General features: G+C 38.2%; 1 protein-coding gene across 1 annotated transcript in view; it reads left to right on the plus strand.

The window, feature by feature from the left end:
- Positions 1-21,951, plus strand: part of LOC126979345 (transcription elongation factor SPT6) — a 40,580-nt gene extending 18,629 nt beyond the window's left edge. Inside the window, exons 13-24 of the mRNA XM_050828586.1 lie at positions 861-982; positions 3,275-3,465; positions 4,405-4,570; positions 5,122-5,264; positions 5,922-6,016; positions 9,153-9,333; positions 9,663-9,849; positions 10,418-11,350; positions 12,623-12,870; positions 15,603-15,807; positions 17,506-17,602; positions 18,097-21,951. Of these exons, the coding sequence (XP_050684543.1) occupies positions 861-982; positions 3,275-3,465; positions 4,405-4,570; positions 5,122-5,264; positions 5,922-6,016; positions 9,153-9,333; positions 9,663-9,849; positions 10,418-11,350; positions 12,623-12,870; positions 15,603-15,807; positions 17,506-17,602; positions 18,097-19,172 (3,644 nt within the window). The 3' untranslated portion in view covers positions 19,173-21,951. The remainder of the gene's footprint in view (positions 1-860; positions 983-3,274; positions 3,466-4,404; positions 4,571-5,121; positions 5,265-5,921; positions 6,017-9,152; positions 9,334-9,662; positions 9,850-10,417; positions 11,351-12,622; positions 12,871-15,602; positions 15,808-17,505; positions 17,603-18,096) is intronic.
- Positions 21,952-23,030: the final 1,079 nt, after the last annotated feature.

Consider the following 23,030-nt stretch of genomic DNA (forward strand, 5'->3'; position numbering starts at 1 on the left):
AATGAAATAATTAATAATAAATAGAAATAAAATGTGTGTGTGTGTGTGTGCGTTTAATACTTAATGAGTAGGTTACAGTAGACTTTTCGTTTCTGAATATGATAATTGTTTAAGATAGGCGGTGGGTTTCTTTTTTTACCTCGTAATTGCTTAGTGTGTAGATAAAAGTCTTCTCATGAATCTGAAATATCTGTACTAGACTTAACAGTTGTTCTTCCGTCTAAAGGAATGTTTATAATGACGATTTAAAAGCGCTTAGTTTAAGCATAATTAAATAAAGTTTATTTAACTTTGACTTTGAAATAGAACATAAAAATAAAGAGTCACACGAATGGTTATTAAAAAGAAAGATTTTTTTTACAAATGGATGAAAATTTTCTGCGTATGATAATCCAAACAAAAATTAAGATTTTTCACTTGTTTAATGTCCAATGGCTTCAAATAATGTAAATTTTTATTTTATATGGATCTGTCAATTAGCTTGCTCTATCCGGTCTGATAGTAAATGACTATAATAGTACTGTATGTGTTACACCTTTAATGATAAGTCCGAGAGAAGTATAAGTCTTTGCTGGCTGTAAAAATGATATATTGATAAAAAGATAAAATAAACTGATAAATTTTTAAAATCATATGTAAATGAGTTACGCGCGGCGTGATTGATTACCGATGACGAACTGACAGTCTAAATGACCTAAGTTAATGAATGTGCCGTAAAAGTGCTGAAATAACAAATGTACGTGCGTTGGCCCGTACAAGAACTGTGCTACTGCCCACCCCGTCGGCAGTTTTCAGACCTTTGGAGAGAAGGGTTACAAACGTTTTTGCTTGTGTATTAATAAGTAATGTGTTGTGTGCAGAGCCACTGGTGCGAAAGTTCGGTCTGACGGCGGAACAGTTTGCGGAGAACGTCCGTGATAACTACCAGCGGCATGAGGTCGAACAGGCTCCCGTACCGCCACTGGAAGCTGCGCAGGAATATGTGAGTATTTTATAAAGTTACATTGGAACCATACATAATACATAAAATCATTGATTATGTCTAATAAAAAACCAGAGTGTAATGTAAGTTTAGTGACGCTCAAGATTAAGACAAAAAGTATATGCATATTAATTTCGATTCCATAGTTAACATCGAAATATTAAAAAAAAATATCGCATAGTTTAAAAAAAATAACCATACTATATCTGTACATATACATATATGTGCACATGATAGACATACTCAATCACATTCGCCCTTCTGTCACGCCCCCTTCCCACGCCCACAGGTTTTTGTGATCAGTTCTCGCGCACGTAACGCGCTTGTTAACTTATATTTGTTGATTTCAGCATCCGCTAATGAGTGTTCCTTTTCTTCATTTTTTTTTTGGCACTCGTAAAACAGAACCAACAGGTTAGAATCATAGCTTTATTATTTTTATCTACACTCATGCTTAAAATCCTCTATTACAGATTCTGAAATAGTTAGCTTAGTGCCAGCATTAAAACACTGTCCTAATAACCATTACATCATCCAAACGAGTGTTGTAATCTTGTACTGAATTTCATAACAACACTCCTATGTTTTTTTTCGATCCCTTCATGCATAAAGAGTTTCAACAGACAGCCACATTCTTATTGCTCGACGCGTGGTACCTCAATAAATTCAAAATAAGAACATTTTCAAATACGCGCCTTCCACACTACCAGCACGCGTCGCGAGCCTTAAAAAAAAGTAGGTTATTCGAATCCCCGCCATTTTTCTTGAAAAAATGAGCGATTAAGTTTTGACAGCACACAGCCGGATATTTTAAACGGTGCAAAAGGACATAATATTCAAGTAAATGTTAGTAATTGCACTATACAAAATGTAAATTACTACATAAAATAAATAATTCTTTCATTAATACTTAGTCATTTGTATATAATCAGTAATATAATGGATGATATTAGGTTACTTCTGGGACTGACTGTTTTTATCTTAGCAGTATGCTAGTGTTTCAGAATCTTTTAGAGGATTCATATTCGGGGTGTAGATAAAGTCTTGTATACAAGAACTGTTGATAATTAGTTATTAAAACACTCATGTGATACTATCAACCCACATTCGTGTTTTAATATCCCTTATTACACAACAGTTGCATAAATAACTAATTTCGCTTTGGGTAATGAATGATTTGACGCTAGCGGCGATTTTTAATCAAAGCATTGAAAGTAGTACATTCCCTAAGGCATGGAAAGTCGTACCGATCCATAAAGGTGAATCGACGATGGAACCCAGTAATTACAGGACGATCTCACTATTAGGGTCTGTCTCAAAACTATTGGAGCGCATTGTGAACAAAAGAGTAGTCGCTTACCTTGATTCTAACTCCCTTATAGCAAATCGGCAGTTTGGATTTAGAAGGGGCAAGTCAACAGAAGATGCAGTGACTCTTCTCACAGAAGTTGTTGTCGCCCATTTAGACGAAGGAAGGGCCTGTGTCGGAGTTTTTCTAGATTTATTATTATTATTGTTATTTATTAGATTTATCGAAAGCCTTTGATACAGTTGCAATTCCCATCCTACTGCGAATTCTCGAAGCATACGGGTTCCGAGGAATTATACTGGATTGGTTTACCAGCTATTTGACGGATAGAAGCCAATGTGTTAAAGTTGGTGATAAACTTAGTGACCTGAGACCAATATCCTTCAGCGTACCACAGGGCAGCATTTTAGGTCCTACCCTGTTTTTATTATATATATGAATGACATAATGTTTATCCCATTACAAAATGCTGAGATTTCAATGCTTTTATAAGACTTCTGCTTCATCACCAAGCCAACAACAGAATCTTAAAATTCACAGTACAAACTGTATAAGACGTCCAGCTCAAAAATGCACTTGTGACCACATTAAAAGAGTTAACGCAATGAGATATCTTGGAATAGTCGTCGACGAAACATTAAGTTTCAGATATCACGTTGCTGCTGTCTCAACTCGTTTACGAAAATTTGTATATACCATTAAATTGCTTCGAGAGTCCGCCTAGCTTTCATTATTAAAAAGCATCTATTTACCCCTTGGATAATCAATCATAAATTACTGCATTCTAGCCTGAGGAGGTACAAATTCTACCAACCTCATATAAATATATATTCCATGCATGTGGGCTGGGCTACTAAGGCATGATGTCATTTAGAGAGTGACAGTAGGGCTGCCATTTTTTGTAAGTGCGCTAATATGAATCACGTGACTAGTTTTGTGTTCTTAACTCAATTTCGACATGATATTCACACTGCCTGTCGCAGACGGCGCGTTCGGCGGGGTGCTCTGCGGCGGAGGCGGTGCGGCGCGCCGTGTACATGTGCGGCGTGCAGCTGGCCCGCGAACCGCTGCTGCGGTCCACGCTGCGGGACGCGCTGCGGGAGCGAGCCACGGTGAGCGTGTGGCCCACGCCGCGCGGCCTCAAGGAGATCGACGAGAGCCACGCCTGCTTCAGGTACGCGGCGGCCTTATGTACCCGAGCAATACATGCTCCATGTTCCACCTGCCGTCGTAAATAATTATCCCTTCATTTAGTACTTTATTGATTAACGCGGGTGTTATAAATTTAAATAAAACTCTTTTTGTAGGATTGAAACGCGTGTTATTCTGCGTTTTTACATCAATTGGACGTGGTTAAGCAGAACGGACTCAAACCACACAAAGCCACTTTTGAGTTATAGGCATTTGAAGTTCCAGCTTTAATCTTATTCATATAAATATCAAATAAAAAACAGTTTCAGTACGTATACATTTTAATAATAGGGTTTTCACTTTACAGATTCGACCTTCAGGAGTATGATGGCATACTTAACTCATTCTTTACATACATACTTAATTTATTTTGACCAAAGTGGTGTTTGAGCCCTTTCTGCATAACTACGTGCAATTTGACCGTGAAAAATACATGCACGTTTTTAGGGGGACTGCAAAAATAATAATGGGGGGAAGGGTGATTGTGTGTCATGTTTTTTTTTAAGGAAGTGGAGGAAAAACGACCGCACGGCTCACATAATGGTAATTGATCGCCACTTGGTTTTCAAGAGTTACTGTAGGATAATGCCCCCGATTTGCCGAATAAAATAACAACAGTTTCCTTATCAATACTTTGACTTTTATTAACTTTCGTAGGGAAATCTTCAAAAGGTTAAACATTCACCAGTGACAACATTCTATACGGCGAATAACTATACTATAACATCATATGCTTCATTATATTTTTTTTATGATTGGACGGGATCACTTTGGATGCAGTTATTTTTGCTCAGCCATTAAATCATGGGATATCCATAGAGTGCAAAGCTTCCAAACCTTGAAGTTTACATGCAAAACCTTTTGCACCTGACTTATACCATACATAATACAAATTCTACAAACATTTCTTCAACCTCAACAGCATGAAATATTTAAAGAAGAAACCGGTGCGAGATCTAACTGGTGACCAGTTCCTGAAGCTGAGCATAGCAGCCGAGGACAAGCTGCTCGAGCTCAGCATCAGTGAGAACATAGAGGGCAACACCGGTCCTAGCTATCTTGAGGAGCTGAAGCAACTCTATCAGAAGGTATTGTCATCTTCATTATGTAGCTTCACTATAAACGAAAGTTGCTTGTTGTTTACAATGCATCTTAATACGAGCAAAACTCAAAGAGTGTGCACCTACAGAATTGTTGCTAAAATATCTTTTAGGTGGTGATTTATATACCCGACACACATTGTCCTGTACATACGACTTCAATTTGAAAAATCGGCGCAGCCGTAAGGAGGAGTTCACTAACATACACATGAGCAGGAGAATTATATATGGACTGAATTGAGAATCTAAACCATTCTCGAATCCACCTGAAGACACACATAGAATTTCATTAAAATCTGACCAGCCGTTTAGGAGGAGTTCAGTGACAAACACACGCACAGAAGAAATATATGTATAAAGATTTTGTTCCATATATTGAGATTACATTTACTGATAAAGTTCTAACGCCACGTCCACGGCACTGATATTGGGGATAGTTTTACACTTTATTATTTGATTCTTTAATACTGATGTTATGCTAGTAGAGACCTTACAAAATAAAGGAGTTCATGTAATTGACCGTCAATGTTGTTGGTCAGGATGAGTTTGCCGCGACCGTGCAGGCGTGGAACGATCTCCGCGCGGAGGCCGTCACCCTGGCGCTCACTAAGATCGTGATGCCGGAGCTGCGGCGCGAGCTACAAGCGCTGCTGCTGCAGGAGTCCAAGGAGTACGTGCTTAAGTGAGTACACTTTCTAAAGGGATTGAGAGGACAAACGAGTGTAACCAGCCTGGTGGTGGGTGATCACTTCTGCGTATGTTCACTTGCGAATATCAAAGAAATCGCAGTGCTGCTGACCTCTAAGGTGGTTTAAAGTACTTTTTGCCTAAAATAATTATTTACTCAGCCAAAACATCACTCCAAAATATTTAATTGATAAACATGATTATTGTACCGAATCTTTTTTGTTATGATCTACAAGTGTTATTTTAACCATATTTCAAGGAACCTCCGCACGTTGGCTGTAGTTTTTCAAAAATAAAACTTAACAGCGCTTGCGTATACTACTTGACGATATTTCACTTTTGTTAAACCTTCTTCCTGGTATTGGAGTAAATGGGATTTACCCACTGTTAATCCACGCCTACAACATATTTATTTAATGTGTGAAGGTACTTAGTGCAGTTTGTAATTAAAGTAAGGTATGTATTGTAATGTCTTGCATTTGCCGCAGGTGAGACAACCGTTGTTCAGCAAGTAGCACTATACCCAGGGCGTTCCCGACTAATTAGTGAACGAACGGTAAATGTCACTGTCGATGTCTAGACAGTGACAATTATTGTAAACACATATTTTATTTTGACTAGATGTCAAGACACTACATGTATGTTAAACCAGATGCTGTCGCCGTCGGCTATACGACTGGCTGAAAGTGGCGCCGTATGAGTCGCGCGTGTCTGATGATGACGATGAAGAGTGGGATGCTTCTAATGGTAAGTGACATTAAATAAATTATGTATATTTCTTATATTTTACTTTCATAGATTTACTGCGAGTGAACCGTGGTATTGTTAATATAATATTTCGTTAAGTGGCTGTCTATAAACTGAAACACTTGAGTCACTGACAGTCGCTCAAAGAAAAATTTAAAGAAATAAACATTGACTGTTTGTTGTCAGCAAAAATCCTCGTGATTATCAAGAGTTTTCTCTGTTAAGAGCGCGAGTGAAAATGCTTCTTAAGATATGTCATAATCGGTTTGATGGTCATAATTGATTTTGTTGAAGATTCCCTTAAAAGCAACATTAAACACTTTTGGAAATATACTTCATCTCTAAAGCAATCTAACTTAGGATATCCACATATCATGAAGCACGGAAATACTTTGTCTAGCGACCCAAACGCCATTGTTGAAATGTTTTCTCAGTAATTTCAATCAGTTTTCGAGCCTTCAGCAAACGAGGTTCTCTCTGATTCCATTGGTGAAAGTATCGTCAATGACTCGCATGTTCTAATTAGTCACGTATGCATTTCCCAGGCGGAAATAAGCAGCGAACACGACCGCAATAAAGGCCCTGGACCAGATAATATGACTCCAATATTTCTTAAACACACACACGAGTCAATTTCTGTGCCCCTAGAAATTATTTTAACAAGTGCCTGTCAACAGGCTGTTTCCCTAGACTCTGGAATTCGGCCTACATTACACCCATCTTTAAATCTGGAGCAAGAAATGACATAGAAAACTATCGTCCCCTTTCTATCCTCTCTACAATTCCCAAAGTACTGGAAAGACTATTGCACCGTCAATGTCTCTCCAGCTTAAAAAAATTTATCATTGGTCAACAACACGGTTTTGTTGCCGGCAAATCCACTCTTACCAATCTTCTTGTATTTGCCAACTACATTTTCACTGGCTTAGATTGTAAAACATAAATAGACACAGACTTCCAGAAGGCTTTCGACAAGGTTGACCATGTATTATTACTCTTACAGAAGTTATCTTTCAACGGCATTAAATTTAACCTCCTGAGGTGGTTTGCGGCCTATCTGCGAGACCGTATTCAGTCGGTAATTGTTAATGGATATAGTTCGTCTCCAGTTCTTGTGACATCCGGTGTACCGCAGGGCTCTATTCTTGGACCCTTGCTCTTCACTAATTTTATCAATGACATATCTCAGTGCTTTACACATTGTCATTATTTACTTTACGCCGACGATTTAAAGCTGTTAAAAAGTTACTTGTCCATGTGACGTTGTCCGTATTCAGGAGAACCTTAACAGACTTGATGCGTACTGCAAACGTAATAAATTATATCTGGCATATAGAAAGTGTAAGCATATAGTGTTCACCAGAAATAAAAATATTATCACGACTCATTTTAAGCTCGACAATCAACAGCTGACGTCAGTTTCTACCATTGAAGATCTGGGTGTTCATTTAGACCGCACACTAATCCTCGGCACCCATATTGACCGTATTTTAAATATATCTCTTCGCATGCTCTGCTTCATAACACTTGTATCCAAGCAATTTAAGGACAAGTGTACTTATATATCTATATAAGTACATCGTGCGGCGCCAACTAGAATATGCAAGCCCAATATGGAATCCTTTTTACTCGATTCACGAAAAAAGAGTCGAGACTGTTCTAAAAAAAGTTCTTATGCACATTAAATTATCGTGTAAAAGGAAACCGAGCCCACTATTATGATTTGTTGCTTGAATACAACTTTCTTCAGCTATGTCAGCGCCGCACTATAACAGACTGTGTAACGTTAAAGAAGATATGTACTGGTGAGCTGACTTCTTCTGAGCTCCTCAGTCTCGTATGCTTTCACGCCTCAGCGAGGTCTCTCCGCTCATGCATTACTTTTGAGCTATCATCCCCAAGAACAAACATTGAGTTTCGGGCGCCAATACACAGGATGTGTAAAATTTATAAAAATTGTTTTATTGACATCGACATATTTTCGTGCTCCCCAGCTGTGTTCAGACACAGTTTAGAATTAAAATCGTTGTTATCGTTGCCCCAACTTTAATTTAATTTTTTATATTTTATGGATATATTTAATATTTTCAAATTAATTATTGCTGTGAATGTTTGCGTTTGTGACTGTATTGTATTTATAATGTACCTTTGATTTTTCTCTTTGTTATTATTACATCTGTGAAAAATGTGTTAGGACGCATCTATATTTATATTTTATCTCTCCCTATATTGTTAAATTCTTGTGATATGTTTGTTGTTTCCATGTGAAAAATAAATAAAAATAAAAAAAAGTACATTTATGAAAATTTAATGTACGTTGACGAAAATCGTCACTTTTTTGCTCTTAGAACACTAAAAATTAGGGATAGCTTGTAAGTAATTCTAGTACGCTTCATTAGATACATAATATCTTTAAGGGTAAATGTATACACTTTTATTGTTATAAAAGTGTATACATAGTCTTAGCTACTGTTCAGGCACTTTCTACAAATAAATTTAAATGTTTTATAAAAAATGGCTCTGTCGTAACTTCTACTACTCCACTATATTCGATTTTTTACAAATGTTGATGTGAAAATAATTAAATTAAAAGTGGTAAATAATTAAATTAAAACTGGTAAATAATTTAAAATTTTAAAATAATTTTGAGAGTTCAGTGCTAAGACGTACGGGTGCTTCAATTTTCCTCGTATAAAATCTAGCCAATTTTAATCTACATATGAACACTTATTGCTACTTATTTTTTGGTGACACAAAAATTTAAAACTGCAATTGTTATAATCGAGCTCGTAAAAGAAATTCACGATAGCGTAAAAGAAATATGCCTATTCAAAAGATTTAATTTTCGAATCATTATTGCTCTACATACATAATTATTATTATAGTGTACATAGTTTGACGGACAGATAGCCGATGGGGCAGTGAAGTGATCAAATGGCGACATTTACCGTGTCGGTAGGCCCCCCACAAGATGGAACAACGCTCTGGTCAAGATCGCCGGAATACGTTGGATGAGGGCAGCGCAGGGCCAATCGTCGTGGAAATCTTTGGGGGAGGCCTCTGTCGAGCAGTGGACGTCTTCCGGTTGATGATATTATGATGATAGCCTCTGAAAGGACGCCATGTTTGCCCGCAGGTATCCGCGTGGTGTCCATCGCGTACGTGCCCGACCGCGCACACTGCGCGTTCGCGTGCGCCGTGGTGGGCGGCGGCGAGGTGACGGACCACCTCCGTCTGCCGCACCTCTTATACCGCCGGAACGCGTTCGACGCGCTGGAGCGGGAGAACAAGGAGGCCGACCTCACCGCACTCAGGAGGTACCTACTGTTACATCCTAAAATTTATAGGGAAGTCCCCCAATAAAAAAAAAATATACTTTATTTTTTTTATGACAATAAGGGACGAGATGAGTATGACGGTTCAGGTGATAGTAATTGATACGCATTGCCCGTTATAATGCGGTGCCGCTCAGGATTCTTTAAAAACCCATAACTTCTGATCGGCACTACAATTGCGCTCGTCACCTTGAGACATAAGATGTTAAGTCTCATTTGCCCAGTTATTTCACTAGCTACGGCGCCCTTCAGACCTAAACACCATAATACTTCAAGCCAGCCTACATTCTCAGCTCGATCGGTTATTTCAGGTTTATTCTCCGTAAGAAGCCCCACGTGATCGTAATAGGTGGTGAGTCCCGCGAGGCTCTCAATATAAAGGCGGACGTGTCCGAATGCGTGCAGCAGCTCATAGAAGACGAGCAGTTCCCCAGGATACCGATAGAGATAGCTGACAATCACATCAGCAAGATCTACAGCAACAGTATTCGGGGACGGGTAAGTTATACAGATTGTTTATGCCAACCTTCCATAGACTAACTGTTTACGTGATGATAGGATGATACCCATTACGTTAATGATGCACTGACACCAACAAGACACTAACTGAGGCCGAAACGTATAATCCGTTCCTTTATGGATTTTAATTTGTGCGCGTTAGTTGCAATTTGAAATTTACTTTTATTGAGCCAGATTCAGATCCTTTTGATGAACACATAAAAACAAAAGTATAATTTGAATATAATCGATAATTTTAGCTTACAAAGTCTCTTTAAATTGCTCTGAAATGACAACTTACACAGACTGCTTTGTTACTTTTGTTGAGTTTTAAATGTTTGACAGAGAGGGACAAAATAATTCGATATCTTAAATAGTTTTATCTATCGAACTATTCTATTATACTTATAAGATTGAAAAAAAAAAAATATCTAAAAAATGCAAGAAGTATGTCATGCCCAGTATAAACTCTAAAAAAAATATTGTGTAATATTTTTGTTATAAGTATGTACAACATTTATTGCTAGTTCTCATTTATAGATAAAAAACATTAAACATAACTTTTTAGAATGACTTCAGAGAATACCCCGACATACTCCGACAAGCGATATGCCAAGCGCGACTCATCCAAGACCCTCTCATGGAAATATCACAACTGTGCGGCCCTGATGAAGAGATTCTATGTCTGCGGTATCATCCGCTACAGGACCAGATCACCAAAGAGGACTTACTAGAGGGTATAGAACTAGAGTTCGTCAATAGAGTCAATGAAGTTGGTGTTGATGTGAATGAAGCTGTTCTAACCGGTCGGGGGACGGAGCTGTTGCAGTTTGTGTGTGGTCTAGGACCCAGGAAGGCCCAAGCTTTACTCAAACTCTTCAAACAAACTAACCAGAAGTTAGAAAACCGAACACAGTTAGTCACAGTGTGTCACATGGGGCCCAAAGTGTTCATAAACTGTTCTGGATTCATCAAGATAGATACAAGCAGTTTGGGCGATAGTACGGAAGCATATATAGAAGTCCTGGATGGTTCAAGGGTGCACCCGGAGACTTATGAATGGGCAAGGAAAATGGCTGTTGATGCACTGGAGTACGAGGATGAAGACGCAAACCCAGCTGGTGCTCTAGAGGAGATTCTCGAAGCCCCTGAAAGATTGAAAGACTTAGATTTGGACGCGTTCGCTGAAGAATTGGAACGGCAAGGCTTTGGAAATAAGAGCATAACGCTGTATGATATTCGTGCCGAACTGAACTCCAGGTATAAAGATCTCAGAGTATCGTACCGCTCGCCCACACATGAGGAGATGTTTGATATTCTGACCAAAGAGTCGCCGGACTCCTTTTTCGTAGGCAAGATGGTGCTCGCAACAGTGGTGGGAATCTCTCACAGGAAACCGCAGAGGGAAATGTTGGATCAGGCGAATCCGGTGCGAAATGATGAGACTGGTTTGTGGGAGTGTCCCTTCTGTAGGAAGAATGACTTCCCGGAACTGTCAGAGGTGAGATTCTTAAATCACTTACCACTAGTTTTTAACTAACGTCTTTTATTTCATCCGTTATTTCTGTATTATACTCTTTCGCGTCATGTCTTTTCGTATTAAACATAACCCTCGTATGTTTATGAAGAGGGTTGAAGACTTATTGTCGTTGAATTAAAAGTTTTGTTGATGGGCGCTTTTTAGGACTCCGTACAAAAAAACCGACACCCTTACGTTTGTCCGTCCGTCCGTCACAGCCATAGAACTAAATCAGGTGAAATTTTGTAGGATGGTGTAAACCTGTGACCGAAACACAGATGTGCAAAGTAAATAAATATATTTTCGTTAAATAAGACCCTTATTTCTGTATATTTTCGGGGGACAAATAGGGAAATTAAAAAAAAGTCTTGAAAATCTTACTCTGTTATATATATATCTTAATATATATATTTCTTGTGTGCGTGTGTATGTCACTGAACTCCTCTTAGACGGCTGGACCGATTTTGATGAAACTTTCTGTGTGTCTTCAGGTGGATTCGAGGATGGTTTAGATTCACAATTGAACTACCTCCTAAACGGCTGGACCGATTGTGATGATATTTTTGTGTGTTCCAGTGAATTTGAGATTGGTTTAGATTCTCAATTCCGTCCATATTATATAATTCTCCTGCTCATGCGTATGTTAGTGGACTCCTCTTAACGGCTGGACCGATTTTTCAAATTTAAGACGGGTGTACAGGACAACGTCTGTCGGGTCCGCTAGTATATATATATATATTTGTTATTGTTGTACGATAGTTTTGATTTTTTTCATGAAAGAAGATAAAAAATTATCATTCCTTTTTGGCATTGTACGAAACCCTCTCCACGCAAGTACAACTCGCACATGGCTGGTTTTTATGGAAAGAAAAGATAAACGATAAACTTTTGTTAAGTGATCACACTAACTAGGAATACCTGGGAATCATAGGAGCATTGCCTATTTTTAATTTTTATAATTATTTTAAACTGTTTTATTCATATATTGTGTTTTTATTTAGAGCCAAGACCATCAGCTCCAACCAAAATATAATAAACGAAGAATATTTATATAATTTTTAAATATACTCGATTACTAGAAAAATCCCAGTTAGGTTTATGGGCAAAAAAATATTTAAGTGGGTACTAGACCTCCATTTTGGTTGTACACCAGACAGCACAGACTACTGAGTAGATAGGGACGCTGCTCCATAGATTAAAAACTAGATGAAGTGTCAGGCACTTTTTTCTATATTTTTTTATATGATCAATTAGGTGTGGAACCACTTCGACGCCGGCGCATGTCCGGGCCAGGCGACCGGAGTCCGGGTCCGGTTGGACAACGGTCTGTCCGGATACATCCACATCAAGAACCTGTCGGACCGCCACGTGACGGACCCGACGGAGCGAGTCCGGATCGGGCAGACAATACACTGCCGCGTGCTCAAGATCGACGTGGAGCGGTTCTCGGTCGATTGTTCGTCTAAATCGTCGGACCTGTTGGATAAGAATAATGAGTGGCGGTTAGTGATTGGCATGCTTTTGTCTTTCATACGTATAGGTAGACACGACTATGTACAGCCTAAGCTTAGCTCACTATCGGCGCATTGTCAGGCTACGCACATGCTACTGCAATTTATTGAAGTCACGTATCTACCTGAATTAATATGTTTCTTGGAGTTCATTTTTCAAAGTGTTTATGTCAGGAAATATTCGTGTATAGTTTGTACTGCAGTGAAACCGAAGACCCACGTTATCGCGGCTTAATACAATACTCGTACTACCATATTATGTTCTTAAAGGTCGATAACAACGAGGTAGTCTCTTTGAATACATACTTTTTTAACTAATTTAGACTCAGACCTTGACTTCTAACGAATGCTATCGATAATTTTATTCATTTGCGAAATATCAAAAAACCTAGTTTGTGTGATATCAAATGCCAAGAAGACCTTGTGCAAGTGGCATAAATAAAGTTTATTAGGCTATCTGGTTATGATATGCAAATTGTCGAGGTGTATGTACTTCACTAATGTTAATAGAACGAATGTGGATGGTAGTTTTGGGACGTTTTTTTTTTACAATTACATAATTTTTTTCAGTTATTATGACAATGTACACCATAGTCAATGAATTGTATTAAAGTTTAAATAACGTCTTCTGAAACATAGAACGAAGACTGTACTACTGATACTCTCTCTAGGTGTAATTTTTAAGTTTATAGCTAAATTTGGGATCTTCTCATTCACTCATTCAATCAATTCATTCTTCACTATGCATGTAATTATCTGGCGTCATTGGCGAAACATTCTTGAAAAACCTTGGTCAAATAATGCATTACATACTGACAGTCGTCATAACGTTTTATAGTTGCGGGTTAACCTGATTGTTGGCGCGGCGATATAGGCCGTGGCGAGGCGTCGCCACTTTATATGATGGAATATAAGGGGTTTTCCATTTCGAGGTTCCCTACTTTTTTAAAGAAAAAACACAGAAAAAGTGTATAGTTAGGTGTGATATCACACCGTTAGACTTTTTCCTGTGGTGTGATCTTTGTGGCCAATCGACTGGCCAAAAACGTCAAATTATGTTCTCACCGAAGTGTTCTCTCATTAAAGCCTTTGTTTGATGCGATGTGTGAGAAGTGGCGCCGTCTTGTTGAAACCAAATGTCAGCGAGATCACGAGCTTCAATTTCAGGCATTAAATAGTCGGTCATCATGGCACGATAACGGTCTCCATTGACTGTTACTTTCTTAACGGCATCATTTTTGAAGAAATATGGACCGATGATTCCACAAACCACACCAAAACCGTTGTTTTTTCTGGATGAAGTGGCAGCTCTTGAATCTCTTCAGGTTGCTCTTCGTTTCAAATGCGGCAATTTTGCTTGTTTACATACCCATTGAGCCAGTAATGGGCCTCAATCGCTGAACAAAATTTGCCTCGAAAACGTCGGATGTTCTTGGAACTTCAAGAGCCCATAGAGCGAAGCGTTGTCGCTTGGGAAGGTCGAGCGGCTTCAGTTGTTGCACAAGCTGTATTTTGTATTTCAATTTAAGATCTCGACGTAAAATGCGCCAAGTCGGCGCCAGTTCCATACGTCAGTCGGAGTTGCTGCGAACGACATGACACGACTCACACGTGATCTGTCAAACAAAGGCTATTGAAAAAAGTTGGTGTCTCTACTTGGATCACTCGTTATTATGTACTATATTACATAACCATGTTGGGTAAACCAATCTGTAAGAACTAAGAAGCATTCACTTCAGGGAAAAAAAGAAGAGAAGAGACAGAAGTAAAACTTCATTAACGGTCGTTTTCAATAACGTATCTCTAGAGACGGATACATTGTTGTCACCGTTTAATGACAAGATCTTAGTATCCATAGTTATGTCCAATATAGTTATAGTCCAATGCTTTATGTCGATAGGTTATTGAAATGTAAGTAAGCGTAAAATTATAGATTTGTCTACGTCTAGAAACTTAAAGTAAGGATAGATAGGTTATTGAAAACGGCCGTAAGTCGAGGTTAATAAAACGACATATAACTTATACAACGTGTATAAATTACTCTGGTAAATTTTGCACTAACTGATCGTACTCCCTCAGTCAACTCTAGCCAACTATAACTCCGACGACAATTACAGCGTCATAGCACAGTCTCATTCAATACTCTAAAAATGGTGCTCAGCATGTCAAAATAAGATTTCACTTCAAAAATCTATGTATGTCTCACTACATACATATTATAAAACATGGTCCTCCGCTGCGGCTGTCTGTCTGTTCGCGATAAACTCAAAAAATACTGCACCGATTTTCATGCTGTTTTCACGAATTGAAAGCGTGGCTTTCGAGGAAAGTTTTAGTATATAATTTGTTAAGTTATTGTATACATTAACGATATTTGTTGGAGAAAAAATAAGCCGCCTGGGAGCTATCAACGAAAACGCTCTCTAAACCCTTTGAGATATAACAAAATAATGTATCATATATAATTGTGTATCATATATAGGACTATCTCTTACGGATAACATAGTATATCCATTTTAATACTTTAAAAAGTTGGCAATTAAAGCATTAATCTAAAATCTGTTTACACAAATACGTACTTTATTAAACCTTATCATTTTATAACTATATTTTACTATAATATCATTCAGAAATACGTTTTTTTTAACATATTTCCGATGGCTTTAGACTACATCATTCCCAAACTAGTCAGCTAGCTATATTATAAAATGTATTGTCCTTAGACCTCCAAAAGATCCGTACTACGATCAAGAGTCTGAAGACAAGGATATCAGAAAGGACAAGGTGGCGAAACAGACGAAGGAACGCGCGCAGTACGTCAAACGGGTTATCGTGCACCCTTCATTCCACAATATATCCTTCGCGGAAGCTGAGAAACTCATGGAAAGCATGGCGCAGGGTGAAGTCATCATCAGACCTAGTAGCAAGGTGAGATTAAATGATTTAACAATGACTAAGGCATATTCAAGTTAAAATTCAAATACCCATTTTTATTGAAAATAGGATTTAAAATCACTTATTGAACGTCAAAAACTACCACCCATTCGATATTGTGTGGTTACCATGGTTACTATGTAATATAGTACAATAAAAATTTATAATTAAATAGCCTGAGAGTGTCCGCTCCATTCCCAGTCTGTGGTATCATCTTTTATGTTATAATAACCTTTACCACAAATGTTTTTAGCAATTCTTTTGAATTTGGTGACATTTGTTGTAAACATTTTCTGGGATCATGTTGTGAAAGATGATTGTCGCAGTTTTTAGCAAATTCGTTAATGTGCTTATGAACATATATTGAGATGCAACAGACAAAATGTTTCTCTCTCTGAATTTTTCTCTTAAACATTCTTCGCAATGAACGATTGAAAATCCAACAAGATCGCAAGAAATATAGTTAAAAGAAAACGAAAAGAAGTGGGCGAATTGTTTCTGAATCATCGCACATATTTTAAAATACATTTAGCTATTATAGTTTAGTATGTTACTTGTCAGGTATTTTAATATCATCTTGTCAGTTTATAGTAGATTTATTGATGTTATTAATAAGTACCGGTTTGTGAATATTGTACGGATAAATGTTATGCAACAAGCGCGCTGCTCGCTCGAAGAGTCGTGTTTTATTTACTTTAATAAGTTTGCCTGATACAGCTAGTGACATATCTGCGCTAATGAGACTAAACATGCTACGTCTTAGAACTCCAATGGCGCTCACAATTTTTGGCCAAATCGAGAAAACTGACCGACACTGCATTGTAATTAAGTGACATTTTCCTTCACGTAGTTTTCTCATTGAAAAGTTTGGGATTCAGGTTTCATTTTTTCATACTATAGGGTGGGAGGAGTTCCTCAACTCCTGCGCCGCTGCTTTATTTGCCATTCTGCTGTACAACTGTCAGAAAATTCTCCTTAGCTGTTTGCTTCTGGCTGTAAGGTCGAGGTTAAATCTGAACGGCCTCGGCGAACTCGCACGATGACAGAAAATAATAACCAATTTATTTTATTTGTTAAGATGCAATGTTTTAAGTATCTGAAACTAGTGACAGATGAAAGTGTTCATAATTTATTTTGTCCGTCCAGGTATGTGTATCTGAAACTGCTATTACGTTTCTCTTTGCTTTAGAAGACTTACTCTGACCAAAAGAATTACCAGTGGCAGGCCCCTTTGATGGCGGCTAGGATATGGGTACCACAACGGCGCCTATTTCTGTCGTAAAGCCGTAATGTGTAAGCATTATTGTAGAATTATATGTATATAAGGAAATCAATGGGCAAATTAGACTCAACATCTTATATCTCAAGGTGACAAATTGTAGAGCTGCTCAGAATTTTTGGGTTTTTCAAGAATCCTGAGTGGCACTGCGTTGTAATGGCCAGGGCGTATCAATAACCATCAGCTGAACGTCCTGCTTGTCTCGTCCCTTATTGCCATAAAAAAAGTATTTAAGCGGCACTCGCGTTGCGGTGAGCGATTGACTGAGTGTCTCGACGCTCCCGCACGCCATTACGAATGTTTTCGTACCAAAAGTGCGGCTGAGACACGCATTGTGCGTAAGTATGATTTACGTGAAAGTAGAAAAAAATACAAGAAATTCTCGTATGTATGATATCGTAACGTTGTTGCAGGGTTCCGACCATTTGACTGTGACATGGAAGGTGGCCGAGGGCATATGCCAGCACATAGATGTGCGAGAAGAGGGGAAAGAAAATGCATTCTCATTGGGTAAGTATCTTGGTTATTAGAAGCTTACAAAAATAATTCGGATAATATGAAAATGAAATGTTTCTCTGATATTTGCGACTTATTCGAATTACGTTGACAATATTGATTTTATAAATTTATTAATTTTGTGTTACATGGTGGGAAAGTACTTTACGATCATAATTTGAGAAAGACAAGTTCCCTGGAGAAAAATTCGTCTAATAATTAATTAAGTAAAAATGCATATGATACTTAAATTATGTCAATGAAGAGGACTCCTTCCTTACAGAATTAAGATTTGATTATTAATTTTATTAATATTACTAGCTGACCCGACAAACGTTGTTCTGTATATAATAAATAAAATAATGTTATTATATGAATTTGTCAATAATATATCATAACATCAAAAATTACTTCGTAAAATATGCACCCTGCTGTCGTAAAGACTAACAAACAGCATTTCATTTTTATATATATAGATGATTTGTTAATCTTAATTTGTTTTCAATCAGGCCGCAGTCTGTGGATACAGGGGTCAGAGTTCGAAGATCTCGACGAAATCATAGCCAGGTACGTCACCCCTATGGCGGGTCACGCTCGCGACCTCATCGCATACAAGTACTACAAGCCCCTGGGCGGCATGAGGGACAAGGCCGAAGAATGGCTAAAAGAAGAGAAGGCGAAAAACGCTAACAAAATCCACTACATCATCTCCGCCGCCAAGAACCACCCCGGCAGGTTCCTCCTCTCGTATCTCCCCAGGAACAAAGTCACCCACGAATACGTCTCAGTAACTCCAGATGGGTACAAGTTCAGGCAGAGGATGTTTGACTCGCTTGGCGGTTTGTTGAAATGGTTCAAGGAGCACTTCCGGGACCCGCCGCCGAGTGGAACCCCGGTCCAACGAACCCCGGCCTTGCGAACCCCTCACGGCGGCATGACGTCGACCATGTACCACACGCCGGCTCCTCACACCCCCGCCTTCCACACCCCCGCGCATACCCCGGGACCGGCCTACATCAACACACCCTACACACCTTCCGCACAGACTCCGTACATGACACCGTTTGCGACGACGCCGCGGCAACCCGACTTCCTCACCCCAGTCGTGCCCCGCCACAAACAAGTCCCCGTGTACACGGAGCCGTCAGACTGGCAGAAGGCGGCCGAGGACTGGGTCCGACATAGAACTGTTAGAGACACGCCGGCGACGCCGCGGAGTAGTGAGGGCATGTCGACGCCGAGACAATCGAACAGGACCCCGCGGCACGACATGCGATCCACTCCGCGGCACGACCGGACCCCGCGACACGACGACCGGACGCCGCGACACGACGACAGAACACCACGGTACGACGACCGAACGCCGCGACACGACGACAGAACGCCGCGACACGACGACAGAACGCCGCGTCACGACGACAGGACGCCGCGACACGACAGTAGGACCCCGCGACACGACAGCAGGACGCCGCGACACGATGGCCGGGGCTCTCGCTCGCATTCCGTCAGGTCTACCCCCCACACCAACACCTCGCCCAGATCAATGTCGCTCGGAGACGCGACACCGCTCTACGATGAAAATTAGACGCAAGACTGATGAAATTTTTATTTTTGTACGAGTGACGTACGCGCTTAACTTTAAGCTAATTATTTCGGGAATACGATTATTCTCACTAGTGTGACATGTAATATAAATAATTTCATATAGGCTAGCTCAGTTAATACATTGTCTACGGCTCCTCCGATAAAAAATTGTCAATGTTAAAATTTTAATAATACTTTACTTTTTGTGCTAATGCGTAACATATTCAAAAATGACATTTGGCACGCAAAATCTGGCATGGTATAGTATATTTCATCACGAGTGCGGAAACCCTGTCATTGCAAAGAGTTCCGAGTTGACAGTCGGAACAAGTTGCAATGACGGTTCCGCACGTGTACTGAACTACTATTTTTAATACAGTTGCGAAAAAATGAAGCAATTTTTTGGAATAATACTAACACAATAAAACTTAACTAAAATTGTAACCGTAAAAGAATATAAGCAGAGTTTTTTTTATTTCTTCACCCATTTTGGGTAGGCAAAGGGAATTATGCCAATACAGCCAAGTCTTCAGTAGATTTTTTTTATTCATATGAAATGAAAATGAAATTTAAAAAAATCTCATTGAATCAAATCATTAAGTCTGATATTGAAACAATTAGTAGCTTCTATTTAGAAATATTTGCATAAATCATAAAAACTTCGTGGTTGGTTTTTTCTTTTTAATAGACATTATTTTGATAGTTGGGAAAGAGAACGCACAAGTTCGGCCTACATCCCGAAGGGTATACGTCCCTGCAATACGCCACTTTTTGAGCAACTGTATTAAAAACTTATTTTAGAGGTAAAACTTTTAATTAATTACCATTGAGACAATTGTTTTAGTGGTCATAAACTATTGTTTTAAGTATAAATTACTATTTATCATCGAGATGACAAAATAATCATGCAATTAAGTTATGAATTGTAAACTAATTAAATCTGTGCTACTAATAACGGGGCTTGACTTTTCCTTGTATTAAAACAATAAGTTGCATTATCAATAATAGGGCTGAGATGGGATCATTAAATGAAATACGTGTCTTACTGCACTACTTCCGGTGTTTTATTATAAACGTCTTCATTAGTAAACAAACTGTTTAAATATTCTTAGTTCGACTGTACCGTAATGCTTTGTATGGTTCATGAAATCATTAGAAATGTGACGTTACTTTTTAATTATTTAAATTGAAATAAATTTCGGTTAACAAACATTGTTTTATGCTCAGTTGGTGCATGACAAAAACTTCTTGACCGTTTAATCTTTTCTGTTCTTCTAGACACTTGTCTGTCGATGAATTAGTCTCATAAACACGTTATTACGATATTATGTAACCCCGCTACATACATAAAATACTATAGGATAACGCATCATGATCAATACGTATCATAAAATGGCGGTTATACTTGTCAGAAAGTACCGTCAGCAAAAAAAATGTAATAAGGGATATTTGTTTACCGGATTTTTTTTAACGTAGGCTGGGGTTAGCCTTCAAATGTGAAGCAATAAATAATATTTGAGTTGCGTCTTCTGAAGCTTATGATGACTAATTGTAGTTCGAAAAGTATGAATAACATATTATTCCCGTAGATAGTACAATGTCCTATATTTTTTCTTATGAAACCAATTCTGTTATAGTACCTACTTTTAAATATATTATAAAAATTCATTCATATTATTAAATTTATACATAATTTATACTACTTAGTATATATTTATAAATTCATCTATTTCTCATTTGTATACTCGCTATATTGTCAATACCTAAAAGTTTGTATTGATGCAAATATTACAAATTTGGTCCAGTTTTAGGAATTTATACGGACGTTGACACCTGAAAATGCCGTTATTTTGCCGTGTTACCATGTAAGATTAATTTTTAATTATAACCTTCATAGAAGCTTATCACAGATAGTGAGAGTTAGAATGTGGTAAGTTTGTTTGATTGATTTTGAATTAAGGAAACACTGCGAATAGCTTTCTATTTTATATAACTACTCTTAGTGAATCTTTCAAATCAAAAATGTCTCCTTTCGGTTTTTTAAGCAGTTTTATAAAATAGTACGGAGGCTAATTGGGGCGTGGCCATGGTCATAATCGAACGAGAATTTTACATAATAGATTTATAGAACTTAGTCCTATAATAAACTACAGTTCTATCGTACCGCTTTTGGCGGGAAGCGATACGATTGGTCAATTTTATGGACGCCACGCCCATATACCTCGTAAAAATTGGTGGACGTGTACTTCATAGAAATAATTTGTATTGTCGGTCTATTCTCTTTTAATGTCTTTCGTCATAATTTTATGTTTATCCATTTGAATTCACGTCCTCACGGACGTGAATTCAAATGGCAAGGTTTAAATTGACTATTTTTGAGCTAACGTTGCATCCTTGGTGTTAGCGTTTAGCACTCAACCCAAAAATTGTTTTGGATTGGCATTGATGCCACTTGTCAGACTGCTGAAGAAAGAAAGAAGTTTCACCTTCTCCCTTGATTCTAAACCTGTGTTATTTTTATTTAAAAAAAATATTATTAATTATTATTTGTGGTCGCAATTATGTGTAGAAAGTTCAAAATGAGCGGAAGACATGTATAATAGCTCCGTAAAAATCAACTAGCATTTGACTATGCAAAGTAATTTGGTATTAAAATAATTATTACCGCATAAGAACTTTATACTTCAGTAGATCCAGCAGATCTACAGTTTACCTAATTTTATTGGCATTGCTGATAGCAGCTCGAGAATGTTAGGATAAATAAATATGTACCAAAACTATTTCGTTTTTTATTTTAAGACGTTCCGAATCCTGTGCTGATATTTGGTGTAACTCAAGTTTTACAAAACAGTTTTTAACAGCTTACTCTTAGATAATTTATACGTTAGGTAGAGCCTCTTACGGCAAGACAACCGATGAAAACAAGTCAGGTATATTACTTTTAATGTGCGTAAAAAGTAAACCAGTGCTGAAGCCTTTGAAAATTATATAAAGTGAAAAAATAATAACAGTAGGATGAAACCTATTGGAAAAAGAAGAGATTTTTTTTATGGAATAGGAGGACAAACGAGCGTACGGGTCACCTGGTGTTAAGTGATCACCGCCGCCCACATTCTCTTGCAACACCAGAGGAATCACAAGGGCGTTGCCGGCCTTTAAGGAAGGTGTACGCGCTTTTTTTGAAGGTACCCATGTCGTATCGTTTCGGAAACACCGCACAAGGATGCTCATTCCACAGAGTTGTAGTACGCGGAAGAAAGCTCCTAAAGAATATAACAAAAATAAAAGGAAAAATAAATTACGGGCGATCTGAGGTCGGGCCGTGGAAAAGTGGGGGTGATTTAAGGTAAAGAACTGTTTATCTCGATTTCCGGCAAAACTGCAAGTCCTATGGAAAAAAGTTAAATGGCAAATACGCCCGTACTTTTTTTTCCTTTCATTTTTGTAATATTCTTTTCCATTTCCAAAGAGTTTCATCCTAGTTATAATTTTTTTTTGGTTTAAAAAATTATCGACACTTCTAAACCTACATCTTACACTCGCGATTTGCGACTCTCAATTTTTTCCGACGTTTTCACAGCATTCACAGCCTATCTAGACGTACAAATGATCTAAGATTTCACTGCTAAATAAAAGAGTAGAAACGACAATTAGTTTTTCCTGAAAAGAAGTTATGAGAAAAGCATGACGTTTACCTGATAGTAATACGCCCGGCCCACTACAATGCAGCAATGTACAGCAAGGGCACTCTACTAATTCCCATATATACTACAACAAACAGCCTCAGACTATTATGTAATAAGAAAGGCTGATTTAAAAAAAAATAAAGATAAAAATTTAAGTATAACATGCAGAGGCC

This window comes from Leptidea sinapis, chromosome 3 (genome assembly GCF_905404315.1).
Source record: "Leptidea sinapis chromosome 3, ilLepSina1.1, whole genome shotgun sequence".
NCBI lineage: Eukaryota > Metazoa > Arthropoda > Insecta > Lepidoptera > Pieridae > Leptidea > Leptidea sinapis.